Source organism: Diadema setosum, chromosome 20 (genome assembly GCF_964275005.1).
Source record: "Diadema setosum chromosome 20, eeDiaSeto1, whole genome shotgun sequence".
NCBI classification, from domain to species: Eukaryota; Metazoa; Echinodermata; class Echinoidea; order Diadematoida; family Diadematidae; genus Diadema; species Diadema setosum.
The window spans coordinates 30,793,999-30,812,807 of NC_092704.1; the positions used below are offsets into that span (position 1 = coordinate 30,793,999).

General features: G+C 38.0%; 1 protein-coding gene across 1 annotated transcript in view; it reads left to right on the forward strand.

The window, feature by feature from the left end:
- Nucleotides 1-18,809, forward strand: part of LOC140243803 (ciliogenesis-associated TTC17-interacting protein-like) — a 58,051-nt gene that overhangs the window by 22,444 nt on the left and 16,798 nt on the right. The window contains exons 4-7 of the mRNA XM_072323470.1: nt 2,296-2,351; nt 3,505-3,591; nt 6,415-6,475; nt 12,045-12,148. Of these exons, the coding sequence (XP_072179571.1) occupies nt 2,296-2,351; nt 3,505-3,591; nt 6,415-6,475; nt 12,045-12,148 (308 nt within the window). The remainder of the gene's footprint in view (nt 1-2,295; nt 2,352-3,504; nt 3,592-6,414; nt 6,476-12,044; nt 12,149-18,809) is intronic.

An 18,809-nucleotide genomic window follows, 5' to 3' on the forward strand; every position in this document is an offset into this window, starting at 1 on the left:
ATCACTTAATAAGCTAGGCAAACATAGGTCCATGGCATAGGAAATAGGCCTGAAGTCCTGCTGTGTGCAGCCAGCAAATTGAGACAATTTCTCTGTCAGGCTGCAAAGCTTACTGTCGTGAGAATTGTCAACACTGAAATTGTCCTCCTTGACATGATTTCCTCACAACTTCAACTTCAAAATGTCAGCGACAATCAATGAGTTTATGAGATTTTCTGACAGGAAGGGCATCTTTTCTAGTATGCATGCCAAATTTCTTACATCCAGTACAATTGATAATTCATCTGCCACATGGCTTTGTGGTAGGAAGATATGTTTTATACGTATTGGCAGTACAAAATTGATGTGCCACTCATATAAAAATTGACAGTTACTTCCAGCCATGCAATTTTTTTTTTTTTTTTCAAAATAGCAACTCACCATGCTCGATATGAAGAAATGCTTTGCAAGATCTCAAAAAATATTTTCTATTGCTTTGTTGTATAGTTGTTGTTGTTTTTTGTTTGTTTGGGTTTTTTTTTTTTTGGGGGGGGGGAGGTCAGATGTAGCGACTACAAACCACCTTGATATTTGAGCCAAGAAAGATCACAACTCGGGGTATTATTCTCTGTGACAACCCTGGAATGGGTAGGTTTATGTGCAGCATGTATGCTGCATCTTGAGAAGCAGAAGGATAGTAGCATATCATGCTTTCTTTTGAAGGTCTTGGCCGTTCCTCTAGGTTTCAACAAATGGTAGAAGGAATTACCACTGGTACGACAAGAACTGCTACCACTCAAAAAGTCAGAACTTGCTGGGGACCGATGTGTGGCAAGGGATGATCTTGCACGGTATTGTGATGTCACAATGCCCATCCCTTCCTGGTGTACATTTGTTTGAATGCAATCAAATGCTCTTTGCATGCCTGTAATCTATCACAGCGACACCTCTGTTTATTTGTCCCGACCATCGATAGTCGGGGGATGCTGACAGACATCTTTTTTTTTTTTTTACTCAAGGAACATGTGACACATATTATATCTACCAGTTTTATGCGTGATAAAATCAGAAAGTTGAAGCAGTGCCTTGGTGCCCTTCAAATTGAAGATCACTCCTTTGTCTGTTTGTCTGCACATAAGTCAAGGAAGAAATGAAAGCAATGCGATGTCATCTCATGAGAGCAAAAAAGACAGTAATTCCATCGGGAAAACCAAGTTATGAAACTTTTGTTTTGTTTCAGCTTTGCAATAGTATACAATTGAAAAAAGAGTTTTTGAGCGTGTGTTTAACTCTTTTAAATTTCATTCAAAAGAAGAGGAAAATATTGCATATTATGAGTGGTTTTGGACAAGAAAGGCACTTCAATGGCATACATACCCAAGAAGGGCATTAATATGTCTACCCAGCTACACATAGTTGGAGATTTCCTCAGTTTCAGAAACAGGGAGACAACAGTGTCAGAATCGGTATACATTGTAAGTATGTTAATGCTTGGAACCATATCTCAGTTATAACTTCAGCTATTGCCATTGTAATGTTTGCATTAGCGACCTTCTTGTCCCAGCTGAGTATTTCATGTTTTATTTCATCTGGCCATGACACATTATTGCATGCCAGTAATGACATAAAGATGGTATACCAGCAGCTGAGAAGCAGCTGAGGCATGTTCTCTGGATGAAGATCAAGTACAGTTGTCATTCTCTCTTCCAGCAGATATTGTGGAGCATGTCTTTAAATATGATGAAGACGATGTCTATAAAGATGTCTATATGTCACAGTGCAGGCTGTTGAAAATGGAAGTGAAAAGTGGAATGGCATTCACAGTGTCATTGACCAGTAGCTTCTCTGATGCGAGCTTGGCTTACACCTTACCAATATTTTGTCATTCCCATTGAGTGAATAACTGTTGTTGGTTTTTTTTCCCCAATCCTTCACTTCACTCAATGTACATTGTACCATAATCATCACAGGCACACACACCTGCACACACGCACACACACACACGCACACATATGCAATATCAATGTACATTGTACTTGGCAAGTCGTCAAGGCATTTCAGTACCTGACAACTTTAATGAGAACATTGCAAGAATTGACATAGAAAGATAAGTGAGGGGGAAAAAAAATTGATTTCAAAAGTATTCATAGGAAAGCAAAAGAAATAGTCTTAGGATAGGAAATAGTTCAGAGATGTGTCAGAGAGAAAGGATGGTAAATTGTGTGTGTGTGTGTGTGTGTGTGTGTTCGCACAACAGAGATTTTGTTTGTACATGGTTACATTTTTCCTGTTTTCTGTTTTTGTTTATCCCTGCAGCTTATATCTCCAAAAATCTGAAGACATTAGACCAAAACCATCACGAGTATGTAGAGGTAAGCCATGCAACCATCAAATGCTGCACATGTTCATATGAGAAAGCTGAAGATGATGATATAAAACAGTAGACACAAGTCACTTTTCTATTGAGTATACTTTAAAGGGATGGTACAGTATTGGTGGAGATGAGATTTGGGCCTTTAATTTTTTGCAAGATACCAAGAAAACACTTAAATGATATAGTACAGAAAATACCATTTTAAGAGGAATTCAAAGTTTATTTGATGAAAATCGGATTTGGAATGACTGAGACATCCAAAAACAGAGTAAAACAAAGCGATCGTAATAAAGTGTGGGTCCCACACTTTATTAGAATTGCTCTTTTTTCATATCTCAGCCATTTCAAAACCAGTTTTCATCAAATAAACGTTGAATTCTTCATAGAATTACATGCTCTTTCATATTTCATAAGAGGTTTCTGATTATCTCACAAAAAAAAAATGTTAGAAACCTGAAATTAGGTCTCAACCAGAACTATACGATCCCTTTAAAACCCCAAATTTTCACCTGCATTTTAAATTTCGCGAGAGCCAAGATTCGCAAAATTAAAATGTATGTGAACGTTCTTGTCTACACTATATGCCTTTAATACCAGTGGCAATTCTGAGCATTTCATGCCGTGAAAAAGGCTGTCAGCTCCAATACGCCAAAATTTTGTGTTACAAAATTTCCTATTTCACAGTATTATATTTATAGAATGCTGTGATGCTATTCAATATGGTACGTTCTTTCTGAAAAGTTATCATGTTCAGCCTACTATATTTGGAGAATGCTCATCTTTATTTTTAAATCTTTTTGTAAAATACAATGTTTCGCACCATTTTGGACTAAAAAGAATAAATATTAGAATGATACATGTACTGATGTAATGTATTCATAGGTAAATGAAACCTCATCAGGCATTTAAAGGTATAAAGTAAGACACTTTTAGATAATGTATGATAGCAGGTGACCCAATTTTGAGATTTAATAGTACATGTATGTTGATCCATAGCATACTGCTCAAATGTCAAGCAGTCTCTAATTTCACCCTTCTGTCTGCTCATAATATCAATTCATTTGCCTGTGCTGTCTAACTGTGAGTCTTCTGCAAAGAAATGTTTCTAAAAGTCTGTTTGTTTGTTTGTTTTTTATTTCGTGTCATTACAGTTGGAAGATGTACAGCTTGATAAGAAGACACACATTATATACAAAGATGGCCAATACATCCTCAACAAGATCGTCGCTCGGGGCCAGGTCGGTATCGTGATCAGTAATGTCACTGTCTTCAGATTGTGGTGGTGTTCATGCGTACTGCACTATCGATGAGAAGGTGCAGGGTTCAAGCCCTGCCTTGGTACCTACTTCCTTGGGCGAGGCTCGAGTTCACCAAAGTGGTGCAGCTGTTTATTTAATGAATCCAAACATGAGCAATGAACATTTTAGGGACAAACGCAGAACTAGAGCTTTCTATGGTTCTGTCAGTAACAGCACCGGCTAGCAGTGTAGTCTTGGGGTCAAATCCCAAAGGAATCCCATTTTCTTTGCTAAGTTTCATTCATTTAATATATCATTTTTGGTCAGTTTCCTTGTGCTTGAATTTATCATGATAATATCTAGCATGAGTGTACAGTAAAATGGTTGCCTTACCAGAGTGTTCCCCAAGGAGTGCAGAGAATAAATGTAGGTTTGATTCCAGGGCCCAGTTGATGAGATGTTGACGAGTTTTGCACGTCACAACATTGTTGAAACGTGCTGTATTAACCCTAACCAGGCCAGGCATTTTTGGATATTTATATGCTAAAATGAGGCTTCTCAAGGATTCTCGTATTACAGAATTACAGCATGAAACGTAGAGGGGGCAGATTCCGGATAATTCCAGATAAGTAAGGTATCTTCTACTTTTGACCCTTACAAACTCTGCCAAATGTATGAACGTGGCTTTTCTAAAAGCTGATTTAGTATCAAAATTCGAGGGAAAACTTATGAAAAGAGGCAGTTAGAGATTTCCCTACAAGTGCACACAAGCTGTACTCCATGTAAATTTCATTCAATATTGCATAATCTTAACCAGTTGAATACTACTGCTGATCAGCAGCGAGTCATTACCATCTGTAAAGTTCTCCCACAGTGTCTCTAGAGCAAGTTGGCCAGCGCCTCAAATAAAAGGGGTTAATTCGTGGGTTATAGTGGACACGGGGGAAACGGCACGTCGTACCGATGCGCTCAATCACGGCGTCCCATGGGCAGGCTTCGTGGCGTGCCCAGTTACCCATGCACTCTCAGCCAGAGATGGAGGAAGCACCCAAGAGGTTGAGGAGAATATTGATTGCACCCAAACAAGGCTCATCTGTAAATTCGCCCATTACCAGTGCCTGCAGTGTCATTGGGCTGTTTGTCCCATTTTTTTTTTTTTACTCAGTTTCTATTTCTCTCTCTCTCTCTCTTTCTTTTTTTATTCATACACACCTCAGTCACATTGTTGGGAGCAGAGGACATACTAGGAGGTAGATTTTGAAGTTGAGTATTGTTACGTGATGGGAAACAGTAAATACCCATAGTAGACCAGAAGCTTGAGGGGTTATCTGCACCTCATGTTGAATTCCTTTCAAAGACAAGGTTACATCTCTGCAAATCCCGCAAGCTTCCATGAAATTCAAATTTGAAACCAGAGCAATTTGACTAGTCAGCTGATTCTTCCACTTACATGAATCTCACAATCACTGTTATACGATGTGCCGTACGTGTACATGACCATGCTTCTCATATAGCATGATAAAGCTTATTGACCTTGACCACTGGCCAAGGATGGACCTTTAACCCTCTGCATCAAATATCTATTTTCTTATAAGTCTATTTCATTCCTTATTTATTTCAATCCATTTACGGCAATCTATATATATATATATTTGTTGGTTGTTTTTTTTTTTGTTTGTTTGTTTGTTTGTTTGTTTTTTTTTTTTTTGGGGGGGGGGAGGGGAGGAGACTTACATAGTGAAATTTTTGGCCAGAAAATGGCACATATGTATGCTTAAATTTTGGTGGTCTTCAAACCTTAACTCTTGACTTTTCACCCCTGTCATTGTATTAAAGCCACCAATGTCTTGTTAACTCCTGATCTTCTTACCAGATAGTACCACTGGTTATTCATAGCTTAGGTATGGCTGGAAAATGAACTTCTTCTTTGTACTGTTTTATACCAAAGTACAGTAAGTTTTAACTTGTCCTGTGATTTTGATACTACCTCCATCATGTCCAAGCAAATGATTATCAGTGCATTTCTACCCTGTCTGAGAAGCAAAAGTATAGTGACCAATGACCTTGTCCTTTGAACCTCGAACTTGTGTTTCAATTCCACCAATGCACATCACCACTGACTGGATGTGACAGTCTTTAGCCGAAGTTCAGTAACCTTTGAGCTTTGTCCTGTCTTTGTCATTCTTAGTTTAATCACTGCTTCAAATTCATTAATAAGTATAGTATGAATGTGATATGTCTTATGATGTACAAAGTATGTCATAACCAATGTTCTTTTGTACAATTTGAAACGACTGAGATAATTTGGAGACTAGAAATAGATAATGATGTAAGAAAAGGAATATTCTTCCTGTGCCTGCTGAGCTATATTTGACATCCATGGGACAAGGCAGATCTGATAAAAAATATATATGTTGCATCAGAATTCAAAGTTATGAAGACTGACTTTGGCATGCATTCTCTCAAGGAAGGATTCCTCACATTGTCAAGGGTAACTTCCCCCTTTTAATCCGACTGGATGTGTTGCTGTTTAAAGATTGATTGTTGAGAAAGCTGCTTCCCACAAGCTGTTGCTCTGTATGCAGTAGGTAAAAGATGGGTAGAGGCAGATCAGCTAAAGCACAGTGAACAAAACTTGGCAAGTTAATGCAGATTATGTGTCAGCAGTTATATTTTGGTAAAAGTCAAAAAATCAAGCAACTGTCAGCAGAAAAAATATCCATGTAAGAAGTATTCAAGGAACACCTTTTGTATTCCAATAGGTTGTTTGACTCTCTCTGACTCTGTCTGTATGTTTGTTTGTTTGTTTTTCCATGTTTGTAGGAGGTGCAGAGAACAGCAGAAACATTCAGTGAAGACAGATTAAAAGGTTTCATCTCAGAAGGTAAGAACTCCACTCGCGTGAAAATAATAAATGTCCGTGTGCTGAGCCAGATTTTGTTGGAGAGATGCTGTCAGAATTGTTATGCTTTAAAAGTATTGATCGTTCAGCTGTCGTAGAGTATTGGACTGACTGACCAAGCCGTCAGGTATCCCCTCCAAGCAAGAAAGCTTGCTTAGAATCACGCCTCTGTACAGCTGATGAGAGTTCCATCAGCTTGAATTTCTGTCAATAAAGGAGCTCACGTTCCATACTATTGCCCTTTTCCGATTGTTTGTGATGTCTCTGTCACAACATTCTGGATAATGTTGACCACGTTGTATGAAAAAAAGAAAGAGTGAAAGATTAGGAAAAAACAAGTGACAGTATAAACTGGTTAAAGAAAAACAGCAAGTGAGAGTATTTAGACGGGGAAGAGGCTTTCTTGCAAGACTTTGAGCAATAACTTGTCTCATGCACAAATAGTTGTGAATGTTCTTAAAGTAAGGTGTGTGCTCTTTTCTTCCTTCTACAAGAACAAACGAAAAACAATAAGAAATTATAATAAGAAAATGTGAGTGTGTATGCATGCTGTATATATTTAACACATATCAATAGCAGGGCTTGACACTAACTTTTTTTTTTTCTCTGGTAGCCTGAAAACAGAAATGTAATGGACTGAAATAAAAGGACATGGAGACCTATTTATAAAGATTTATTTTGAATTTTAGCTACCCGATCGAGCCACCCAAAGATAATCTTTTTGGAAATTTGGTGGCATAACATCTAATTTTCTGAGCCACCGCTAATTTGGAGCCCTGTCAATAGATAAGGTTGTAGATAGATAGCTAGGTAGATAGATAGATGATAAGATTGTAGATAGATTGCTAGGTAGATAGATAGATGATAAGATAGATGTTTATATTATGTCATTATTAATAAAATGCTATATATACCAAGGGAACCATGATTAGTCAAACACGTTTGCAGTTCGATAGATTACGGAATTATTGCTTTAAAAAATGTATATATGTGATATGTAGTGTTAAATTGTAGCTATTAAGTTTTAAGGAAAAAAAAATATGTGCAACACATTTTATTTATTGAATGACCGAGAGCCAAATAGTTTGTGTCATAATGTAGCTCCTTTTTTTTTTTTTTTTTTTGTGGGGGGGGGGGGGGGGTCTCCATTTTCATTTTTGTTTTAAAAAAATGTATGCAACTGGTAGAACAATGTGAAGAATATGAATACCATACTGTAACATACAGTGAGATGACATTCTCATTAACATGTACACATAGATCTCACAAACAAATAAATAACATGGAATCATCAACAACCTTTAAAACCCATCAATACATCTGTAGAAATAGAACAAAGGCGGTATTGATTTTGCGTCTCTCTTCGGTGCAGTTGAATATCAGCAGCTGCCTGACTGAATGCAATGAAACGGAGTGAAATGTGGCATCACTTTAAAAATGAGACAGTTCGATACGGTCACTATGGTAAATTACAGTGTATATATGCCTCTCAGTCTTATGCCCATTTGCCACATGCTGAACTTGAGCGGCTGGTAATGAGTATGGAAGGAGAATTTTACTGAACTGTAAATGAGAGTATTCTCATGTAATATGTAGTGTTGGCTTTGGGCTGCAACTGATGCATAAATTTGTTCCCTGTGTATATTGTTGTACATGATTGTTAAGTGCATTACAGATATGAACATTGAAGAGAAACACTAGTGATCAACTCTGTGTAGTAAAGGCTTCAGTTTGCCTTATTGTACTTTCAGTTTATATGTGTTCCTTTATACTTTGTAATAATGGGGGGGGGGTTATAGACCAAAGTCTGAATTAAAATAACAAGAGATCCCAACTGTATTGATAATAATCTTGTGTGGAACAACATATTTCCCACAGATATTTGTAGTACCGGTACTTAATGCAGTCATGTAGAACTGTGTGGTTTAGAGAATTACATGGCCACCATAAAACACTCCATTCTTTATACAGCATAAATGCCAAATTCTGTCCTGACCTAAATTACTGTACATACAAACTAAGGCAATGTTGTGTATGTATGGAATAAAAAGTTGTTAGAAATCACAAGTACACCCATCTTTTGCCAAATTCTGAGGATATTGATAGCGTGATGATTGAGATAGGGCACTACTTGCATTTGTCTTTGTTTGGGTTTTAGTTTGGGTTTGTTTTGTGTTCTGTTTTTTTCTTCTACACAAAAAGTGAAGAAACCAAAAAATCTTTGTTGTTGTTGTTGTTGTTTTTCCCAATGTGCCAGAATTCCATTTGACTTCTAATCCAAAGGATAGGAGTTATAGTCTTTGATAAGAAACAATAGCAATCGGAAAATTGTGCCTCTTGATATTGAAAATGTAGCAATCAGAAAATTGTGCCTGTTGATATTGAAAATGCAATTTTGCCAGCGTAATTTTTCTTTTATTTTCAAAGCACTAAATTTCATATGGTGTTATGAGTGTTCTTGATCAAGTAAATCTTCATAGTCATTTTCAGATGAATGTCTCGCTGTAGATGTGCTCTATACAAATATTAATAGCCAGAATATGAGATGATAATTGTTTATTCATCATACAATCACTCATTCTTGCCAGTAAAACCGCTGGCCAATCCTGTCAGGTGTAAAATATGATTCCAAAAATATTACTTTATCTACCTCCACTACTTTGTAGTTTTTGTTTTCAGAAGAATTGATCCAGTGAGCATGATGTACTGCATGTCATACATTTTACGCCATCGATCCCATGAAGTATGACTCTGATAATAAGAGTTGGCATGTTTGTGTTTCCAAATTTGGTTTGGATCAGTTTCAGGATAACTCAGCTTGGCATGTTGTACAAAAGCAGGATTTGTGTAAATGCCACCAAGAGAGGCTGTTACATCACTGCGCTCTTTGTACTATATTTTTTTTCTTCTTTTCTCGTTTGATTGGCTCACAAGCGAAAGTTCTCTCCGAGATCTTCTGTTTGTGTGGCTCATTTATCACAGTTAGGGCGCTGAGATATTTTAGATGTCTATGGATTGAAACATACATTGACAGTGGCAGTTTGCGTGCAAGAAGTAAAATTTATTTGGTTTTAAAGGATTCGGTATACATCACGTTTGATGCTCTTGTCTATCCCTCCGTTTTGTTGTTTTTTGTCTTTGTCTGTATTGTTGTTCGAAGAGTAGATGTAGGGCAATGCATAAATCAAGATGTTACTGTCAAAACAACCAAGCCAAAAACAAAACAAAAGATGAATAAAACTCTACCGAGTAATTTGATCCACTGAAGATGATTTTGTTTGCAATAAAACTCTTTATTTCGCACAAATATGCAGGGAGGCAATTTTGGTCTCCCTAAACAAGTTTTGTAGGGTTCATGAGAAGGACTGGATATAATCATGAATGAATGAACAAGATGTGCTTTGAATTATAAATGATAAAAGTCATAATGCAAATGGTTGAACCAACTGTTGTGTTTTGGCCTCTTTATTTCTTTCCTTCGTGTATGACTCTGTACAGGGCAGCTTTCTGTACTGTATCCTATTTAATCGCTTAAACCCATCACTACCATGCACTGTATGCCCGAACATGTGATAAAATAAGAAATGTATAATTAATGCTAAACAGATGTATGAATATTGCATGTATATCTCCTCAGAGACAACCAGCATTTGTACTGTATGTTGCAATATACATTGAGCACTTTCGAATATTAAAGTACAGTTCGACCTCGATTATCCAGCCTCCTTTTATCCGGAAATCTCTATTATCCGGACGCGATCACGCATCCAAAAATTGAGAAAAAAACAGTGACTTTCATGGATCTATTTCACTAATTTCAGAAGATGTGCATGATAGGTTTCTCAGTATCTAATGAGGTAAAAAATGTATGATTTTCACATAAAGATATACTTTATTTTTGTGAAGAGGGGACTACAATTTTGTGCAGGCTAGCATAGATTACACCACCGTTGCGGGGTACGCTACCTGCCTAGCTGCCAGTGCACTGGGACGGCAGCTTGGACGGCAGCTATATACATTAACATTGTGTCTCCCATATCCGGCCAATTCGCTTATCCGGATGAGCGCCGGTCCCAACATGGCCGGATAATCGAGGTCGAACTGTACACTGTTAAATCAAATTATGTAGTGCTGTATTCAGTCACTAAATAATTGCCTTAGAGCGCAGCCCAGTTCAAACGTTTGGAGGCACGCTGCATGATGGCTTTTAGAATTACCTGATTTATCAGACAAAGCTTTTTGATTGCAATTCAATTTTCCTTATATTTCATGAGGGGAAAAAATGCCCTATAAATTTCAGATTTAAGATGTCTGCCAGGCAGTAAAATGAATACCCCAATTGAAATTTGGCAGACTTGATCTACTCTTGAGAGACTCTACAGATTCACTGAATCCTGTGCTTTATATGGCGGTTCCTTGATGTGATGGATTGCCTATCTATGTGTGTTACTCTCTGATTTTTCACAAATGAGAAAAAACCCTTGTTGAGTCAGATAGCAATATACCACTAACATATTGGATCATCGTACAATGTATATCCATTGAAGAAAAAACACAAAAGAAAAACATTCCTTCTATAGAGTTAATATGTTTCATGGACACACTTTAAATAGCAAGACGCAAAAGTTGGGAAATAATCCTTCCTGCAGCAATTTTATCCAGAATACTTCAAGCCCTTTTGCAAACTGTGAGAGTTGTATGCTGTTCAGATTTTTAATATGTTTCATTGAAATAGATGTCCCATGAAGGGGTGATGATTTTATTAAACCCTACAGCATGCCAGTATACTTACAGTTTGACCATGTCATGATCACCTGAAATCCAAATCATGGGACTTCATTCTATATCAAACGCTATTACCTATTAAATGTTTCAGGGACACTTTGTACATTGTACGTGGAAAGGGGAAAACATGAGTGTAGTCACCATGCTCCACACATAAAGTTTACAAACCCTTGCTTGATGAGTTCATTACTCCCTGAAAAATTGCAGGAGTTACTTTCTTTTCTAATTTGCTGTTACTTTAAAATCTTATGTGCCTACACTGTATGAAGGAATGGTGGCTTGTCTAGCTAGTATAGTGGTTTCTGACAGGGATCTTGTGACTATAACCTTGCAACTGTTTTTCTGTACATGATTTGGGCATTGATATCAATCTTCATCGCATATTAGCAACAGTAAAAACCTTTCTCCTTATCTACATTATCAATATCATGACCTAAATTCCTGTGGGGGCATTGTGGCATAGTGGATAAAACTCCTGACTCTCAATTGAGGACCCTTGTTCAATTCCCACCCTGTGCCTACAATGTATGTCCTTGGAAAAGATTTTTTACCCAACATGTTCCTCTCAACACAGGTGTATTTAACGGGTACCTGGCAATGCTAGGCTAATAATGATGGCAGGGCCCTCTGGTACCAGAGCAGTGGCAACACTGAAGAGGCTACCCTGGATAAAAAATTAAAAAAAAAACTTTATCATTTCATATTTATGTATTATATGTTTCTATGAAATTAATGTATGAATATAATCTGCTCATGATTGGTCCAGGTTCCAACCTGATCCTGCAGCGTATCATGGCCAGGAAAGGAGTACCAGAGGATCTCGTCTTCATCTCCTTCGATGCAGAGGCCAAACTCTGGACCGCAACATATGTGAGTACGAGGTTTGCCCTTGTAATCAACAGCTCTGTGCCTTGTCTGGACCCTTCACATCAGCAGGTCCATCATGACCTTTGACAGACACTGAGATGGCACTTGTTATTTTGCCTCATTTCAAGCCTTTTTGATTTCAGCAAAAATCCTTGTGAACTTTACCATCAGAATCAAATAAACAACAAACAAAACAAATTAAATCATGACATGAAATATTTTCAAACATGCCTTCAATTGTACACATAGCGTGCAGATTTTTTGCTCAATATCATTTCAGTGCTGTAATGTAACTTCAGAGGTATTTGCTAGTTGCGTAAATGTTAGATTATTTCTTTTTTGTTTGCTATGGATGGATGTCAACTGAATGTTCAAAAATCCTGGTTTTGCACACCAAGTGAATCATCATTTCATGTCCAAGATCTCTGACGGCACGCCAACCCCATCCCAATCCTAGCAGTAGTTTTCCAGTGCCTTGAACTCGCGCAGTTTGTCGGGTAGAAGGAAGGCAGTATCCACTGCACATCCATTGCAAGTCCAGTTTCCCAAGGAGAGATAGATTTGTGGTTTGTGATTTGTGGTTAGAGAGGAAAGGGATATCACTTGGATAGCCTCAGTACCAGTCCGTCTTATTTTGGTTTATCAGTGGTGAATTCCCCCTCTTAGACAATCATGCTCGTTTGCATTGGCTAGATGTAAATCAAGGCTGGCATTTATCATTTCTGCCCCCTTGAGTTTGACGATATGTCTTAAATATTAAAAAAAAAAAAAAATGATGGTATTAATAGTAATAAGGCCCTAGTTGTGGTGAGTTGGAATGCAATGTGATTTTGAGAAGTGGACATTAATGCATGGAGGCCAGAGTGGTCAATGACCGAATGGATAACCATCACTTACAGATCCCATAACCACAGATGATGCCAACACCAGAGAGCATTTTGATTTCATGGCAGTCGTCTTTGCTCTTTTAAGTAAATACTGTGCTGTGCTTTTCTCATGCTTTATGATTCTGGCTGCACAAGGTTTTATGTGTCTTTCTTTGTCTGTTTGTTTGTTTTTTTTCCTTGATGTTGTAGGTTGATAAAGATGATGTTAACCTGAATAGAGAAATAAACCTTTTGTGATATGTCATCTCTTCCACATTATCCTTGATCACGCTCCCATTTTTCCTGTTTTCCTGTTATTCCAGTTCATTTTATATTCTGTTTTGCTTCGACGTTCTTCAGACAGCTTCAAGTGAAATGCTTTGTAGAGCTCGCCTTAACCGTGGAATATTCGAATTCACCTTTCTGATGACCTTTGCATGCTTGGAGTGGCAATTTCAATCATGTAAATTGCATTCTGAAAAGGTTTTACATGGACATCTTGAGTGCTCTCTTCATTTTATGGTTTTGTTGTATTTTATTTTGATTTTGTTTTTCTCGTGTGTTGTCTTCTACCATCAGCAAAGGAAAAGTTTCCAAGCTGATGCGTAACCCCCGATCTCCTTCTTCACTTTGTTGGGAGTCACAAGTGTGACGTGTCATGATCCTAGCTGTTCATCACATTAATTCAATTTGTGCTTCACGTTCCTGCGCAACGTATTGGACAAGGCTCTTATCATTGCAAAGTTGGGGGGGGGGGGGGGGGGTAGTCAGAGAAAGTACAAGGACCAGGTGCTAACAAGTCAAAATTGACAACTTAGACGAGAAGTAAACTTTTTTTTGAGTGAATGTAGGTTGAAATGGTTTAAGTGTTGCTTTTAAAATGTCATGGGGGTAGAATTGCAGTCTCTCTAGTAGTGGGGTCTCAGTGGCTTAAAGTGACAGCATACACAGAAGATGGGACGTCTGCAATTAAATCATACTTCATGTGCCCAAATGTTTGACTTCATTTGATATAAACCCAGATATGACTGAAAGGGAAAACTCCATTCTATGCTCAAAAGAACAGAGAATTGATGTCCCGTAAGATTGGACAGAAAACAGAATATTATGGTTTTTTGAAGTGTCATATGTATTATGATATCATAAAGTCAGCCATGTTTGTTACAGTCAATGAGTCTTACAATATACATTGTGTGTTCACAACAAGTGCGATTTGTTTCTAGTGCCTCACCTTCTGTGTTCAGAATTTTCCAATTTAAAATCAATCATTGCTAAATCATTATACTGACAAATACAGGAATGCACAGGCTGAATACTTTGCTCCTCTTATTTCACAGAAGGACGTTTTGTTGAGTGAATGTGTACAGTTTCAAATACCACGACTGTTTGATCATTCACTGTTGCCAGAATCTGTAAAACGGTGTTTGTGCTGCGAGATTCTGACCCTGCACGGTGAAGAGATGAATGGTTGATTGTCATGGTTGATGTAAGCTTTGATCCAGTGGCAAACCACATGCCTAGCATGTTGCCACTGGTCCTCTACAACACCTTGTAAGGCAGGGTCCTGAATCAATATGGATAATCAAATGTTATAAAAGGCACAAAAACAGGAAGTTTTAAACAAATTGATCGAGCAATTTGTAACTCAGTGAGGACAAGCTGTAGTTTTTGTTTTTCTTTGATCAAAGTCCCAGGTACCAGTTGAAATTAAAAGCAAGGTGCACAATGTATAAAACTCGCTGGCGGGGAGGTGGAGTCAGTATGCTGTTGAAGGAAAACAAACAGCACAGTCAAGAACGCAATAGCAACAACATAACGAGCAACCCTTCAGGGTCATAAGGTAGTGTTCAGAGTTTACTGTCAAAGAGCACTGCCATTATTTTGATCATTCTTCCCACTGTAACCCCCCCCCCCCTTCCAGCATTTTGTGCTGTAAAAGTTTTGCCATTTCCTGGATGGAATGATCTAACAAAGATGTGAAATTACAAAGAACAGTTGTGGTATATAAATTTTCAAATTATACTTTACGGTTTGCTTGGTTGTTTTTCTGAGGCCTGGATATTTCATGTTTTTCTGCACAATGACCACTATTTTCAAATTTGAAAATGGACTCCTAAGGATTCCTGTTTACTTGTAATTTAAAAAAAAAAATAACACTTGCCTGTTGCCTGATAGAAATACAATACATGGATTGATAATGATAATACACTGTTGAACAACAAGTGAATTAAAGCAAAATAAAGTAGTTTAATGGAATGTAAACTGGCAAGTGAAGAGGAAATAACATTCTTCTTGTATTCTTACACACTATGCTGGTTGCTTCATTCTTATTTCTTTTTTTTTTTCTTTTTACAGTCCTCTATGCACATTTTGTTCACAATGACCAAGCAAATTAGTTTTGACATGGTAGACAATAAATTACTCTGGAGGAATTCGCTGATATCGGCTTACAAGTTTGAGGCGGGCGGTTTTGAGGGATGAAGTGTTCAGTAGAGGAATCCGCACCCACTCCTTCTCCTTTCTCCATCACTACCCACCCCCCCCCCTTTTCCTCATCTACTGAATTCATACAGACATATCAACAGACAGACACATACATGATTTAAAAATGTGAAAGCAGGCAGATGCTGCTGTACAATAAATTATCAGGTTTGGCCTGAATTTGCCATGACCCTTTCTTTCCCACTGGCAAGGAGAATATCTTTACATTGAATGATAACGCTGCCTTAATCCTCTTTGCTTTCCCTAATGCGGGGTTTATAAAGGCTAATGACATTCAGCAGGCAAAACTGTCAGCAGCAGAAGGTACTTTCTTGCCATCACCCTTTAAGGTTTATGGGAACGAGAGAATTGGAGATTTCGTCCACTAAATCTGTGCATAATGTTTGTTTGGTCAGCATATTTTTGCAGTGTTTTTATGCAACTCATGTCGGAGGCTTCCACCGAGATTTATATGCAAGGCAGCGTAATTGAGTTCACAATCTTAACCCTTTATGCACCCAGGCACTGGGCTTAACTTGCCAGGATTTTTCCATCAGCAATCAGGAATATATATCCAGTCTTGACCCAGTTGTAAAGGAAGCCATCTCACTCAGGAGTGTAGGATTGTGCCTCAGTCTTAGAGGAAGGCCATAGTGATACAGTGATTGTCAGGGGATTAGCTAATCTCTATTCATTGACAGTCAGTTCCCAGACATCTGTGCTGATTGGCAAAGAAAGCACTCCAGTGTAAGTTCCAATTAGAGAACAAAGCAGAGTAAGGCTTAATCATATTGGCAAGTTACTGCCATTAGATATTGGCTGAGATGCACCCAAAAAAACAAAAAAAAACAAAAAAATGTGATGCATACATTTCCAATACTTAACATTACAGTTGTATGTTCATTACTCAAAAGCTAAGTGCTATAGATGACATGTATAGATGACATAGAGTACAAATCATGGCAGTCTTGACATTTGTAAAAGAGTGCTTCTGCATGGTGTGTGCGTCACATGAAATCGTGCCAAGATCAAAATTGTGATGTTTGCACTAGTGTGAAAGGCACTTCCTGTCTTGTTTTCTTGTCCATCGCGTCATATCCATTACGTGGAGCGCTCTCACGCTCTTCATACCTGTTCTGGTTCATCAGATAATACTTATAAAGCTGAACCATGCCATTATTTCTGCTCTGTTCCCATCAAGTGAAGACAGCCTTTCTCTTATATCTCTTTTGCTGTCTCTTTCTCCCGCTAACCTACTCCCTAACTCACTCTCATCGTTAATGAATTCACAGTCACTTCATATGTGAAGTGCTTACTACTGAACTCCCATGGCTTCCCCACTCTACATGTCCTTGCACCCTGCTTCCCAGCCACACCACCAATCGATTCTTGTTCATGAGGTGCATACTGCTGTGTTCACCGACACTATTCATGTTCTCATGGCTGGGTTTCAAACCTGCAAAGAACAAAACAACAACAAAACAAAAATGTGAAGGAAGTTACATAAACTTGCCAAGTCACTTTTGTTGACGTACCCCAGGCAGTTTCTCCTCCTCCACCAACTTCATACCCTGCCCCACCAAGAACAGCACTTGCCCCATATTTCTTGTGAATATAAACATCGGGTTGCAACCATTTTCTTTTGCCTTCCCTATAACTGTGCTGCTGTAAAACCAGGAATTTTCACATTCCTCTGTGAAACCTTAATAGCAAAGTGTGTGAGGAGCCATGATTTGTGAAATCAAGTAAAGTGCGCATGCAAGGTTTTGTCGGCATAGTGCATTGAATGCCAGTGACAATTCACACAATGTTAATGCCGCAAAAAAACAGGCAGTCAGCACTTGCAAATCTAATGTGTTTGGTTTTTCAGTATCCCCTGCATTAAGAACTCTTTATCTTGTCTTTTCCTCCCCACCATCATGTGGAACCCCCCCCCCCTTTCCCTTTGAGTGACACACCCCAACCTGACCCCTTCACCCAACACTTTATGTATAAGAGAGCCATCCATGCCTACTCCTCATTACACTGGTCAGGTCAATCTCCTCTAGCCATCCGAAGTATGTCAACCACCCCTGCCTGACTCATGCCCCCCCCCCCCTTTTTTTTTTTTTTTTTTTGGGGGGGGGGAGGGGTGGGGAGGTGAGAGAGAGAGAGAAGAGAGTTGTATAAGCCCCTGTTCTCCATTCTTCATACCCCATTTTCCTGTATCATATCCTATTATATTCCATTCATGTATCAACAAGCTTCACTGTATATTATGCTGTATATTATGCAATACAAGGTACAGTGTATAAGAATTTGTGTTGTTGTGTAATCTCTTGCTTCTCACAATTTTTCAGCCTCAGTGCCATACTGGATGTTTGTTTGTTTGTTTGTTTGTTTGTTTGTTTGTTTGTTTGTTTTTTTGTTTGTTTCAATCCTACCAACATCCTAGAGTTACGTTATGTGATCTACCTGTCTTGCTCAAGGATATGTAGTCGATGTACCCCTCAATTCTTTTAATGACTTTCTGTTGACTTTAAATCTCTTCAAATAAGTTGGGGAAGGGAAACATCGACACTATCATTAGCTTCTCCATGGTCAACATTTATCCAGTACCAAGTAAATACTTTCAAGAAAAAAAAGAGAAGAAATGTTCTGAAGACTAACCATGAAGATAAAATGAATCTGTACCTTCTGATACTTGGTGAAACCTTTCAAGTGATGGTTACCAGTACACTGTAACTTGACCCCTGAATTGTGTCATCCTTATATTGATTTGGTAAGTTTTTGATGAAATCGGGCAACTATCATACACGATACATGTATCATTCTACGTACGTATAACTGCCTACTAGGGGAACAATATATGTTTTCACTTTCAAATATCCAGAAGAAAAAAAAAAAAATATGAATGAGGAATGGTATAGTCACATGACTTTTCAGTGTCAGGCTTTACCGTCCTTTAAGATGGCTTATATGATTCATATTCTTTTCCATAAGTTTTTACCCATTTTATTCAAATACTGCTGCATATCCAACATTATTTAAATCAAAACTATATATCTGCTGTCTGCACATCATCAGTTGAGAAGTCCTGTAAACTGTACAAATAACCTTCTGACTCTCTTTGGCAAGACCATGCATACTAAAAGAATCTGTATCAAAATTGCAAATAGAGAACTCGCACAATATCTAATCAAGTAGGACTAGATTCTCAGCTTTCAGTTCAGTGACTCCCCCCCCCCCAAAAAAAAAAAAAGAAAAGAAAAAGAATTGCATTGATTATTTATAGTCCACTCCTGCTGCTCGAATTTTATTCTAACTGTATATATCCA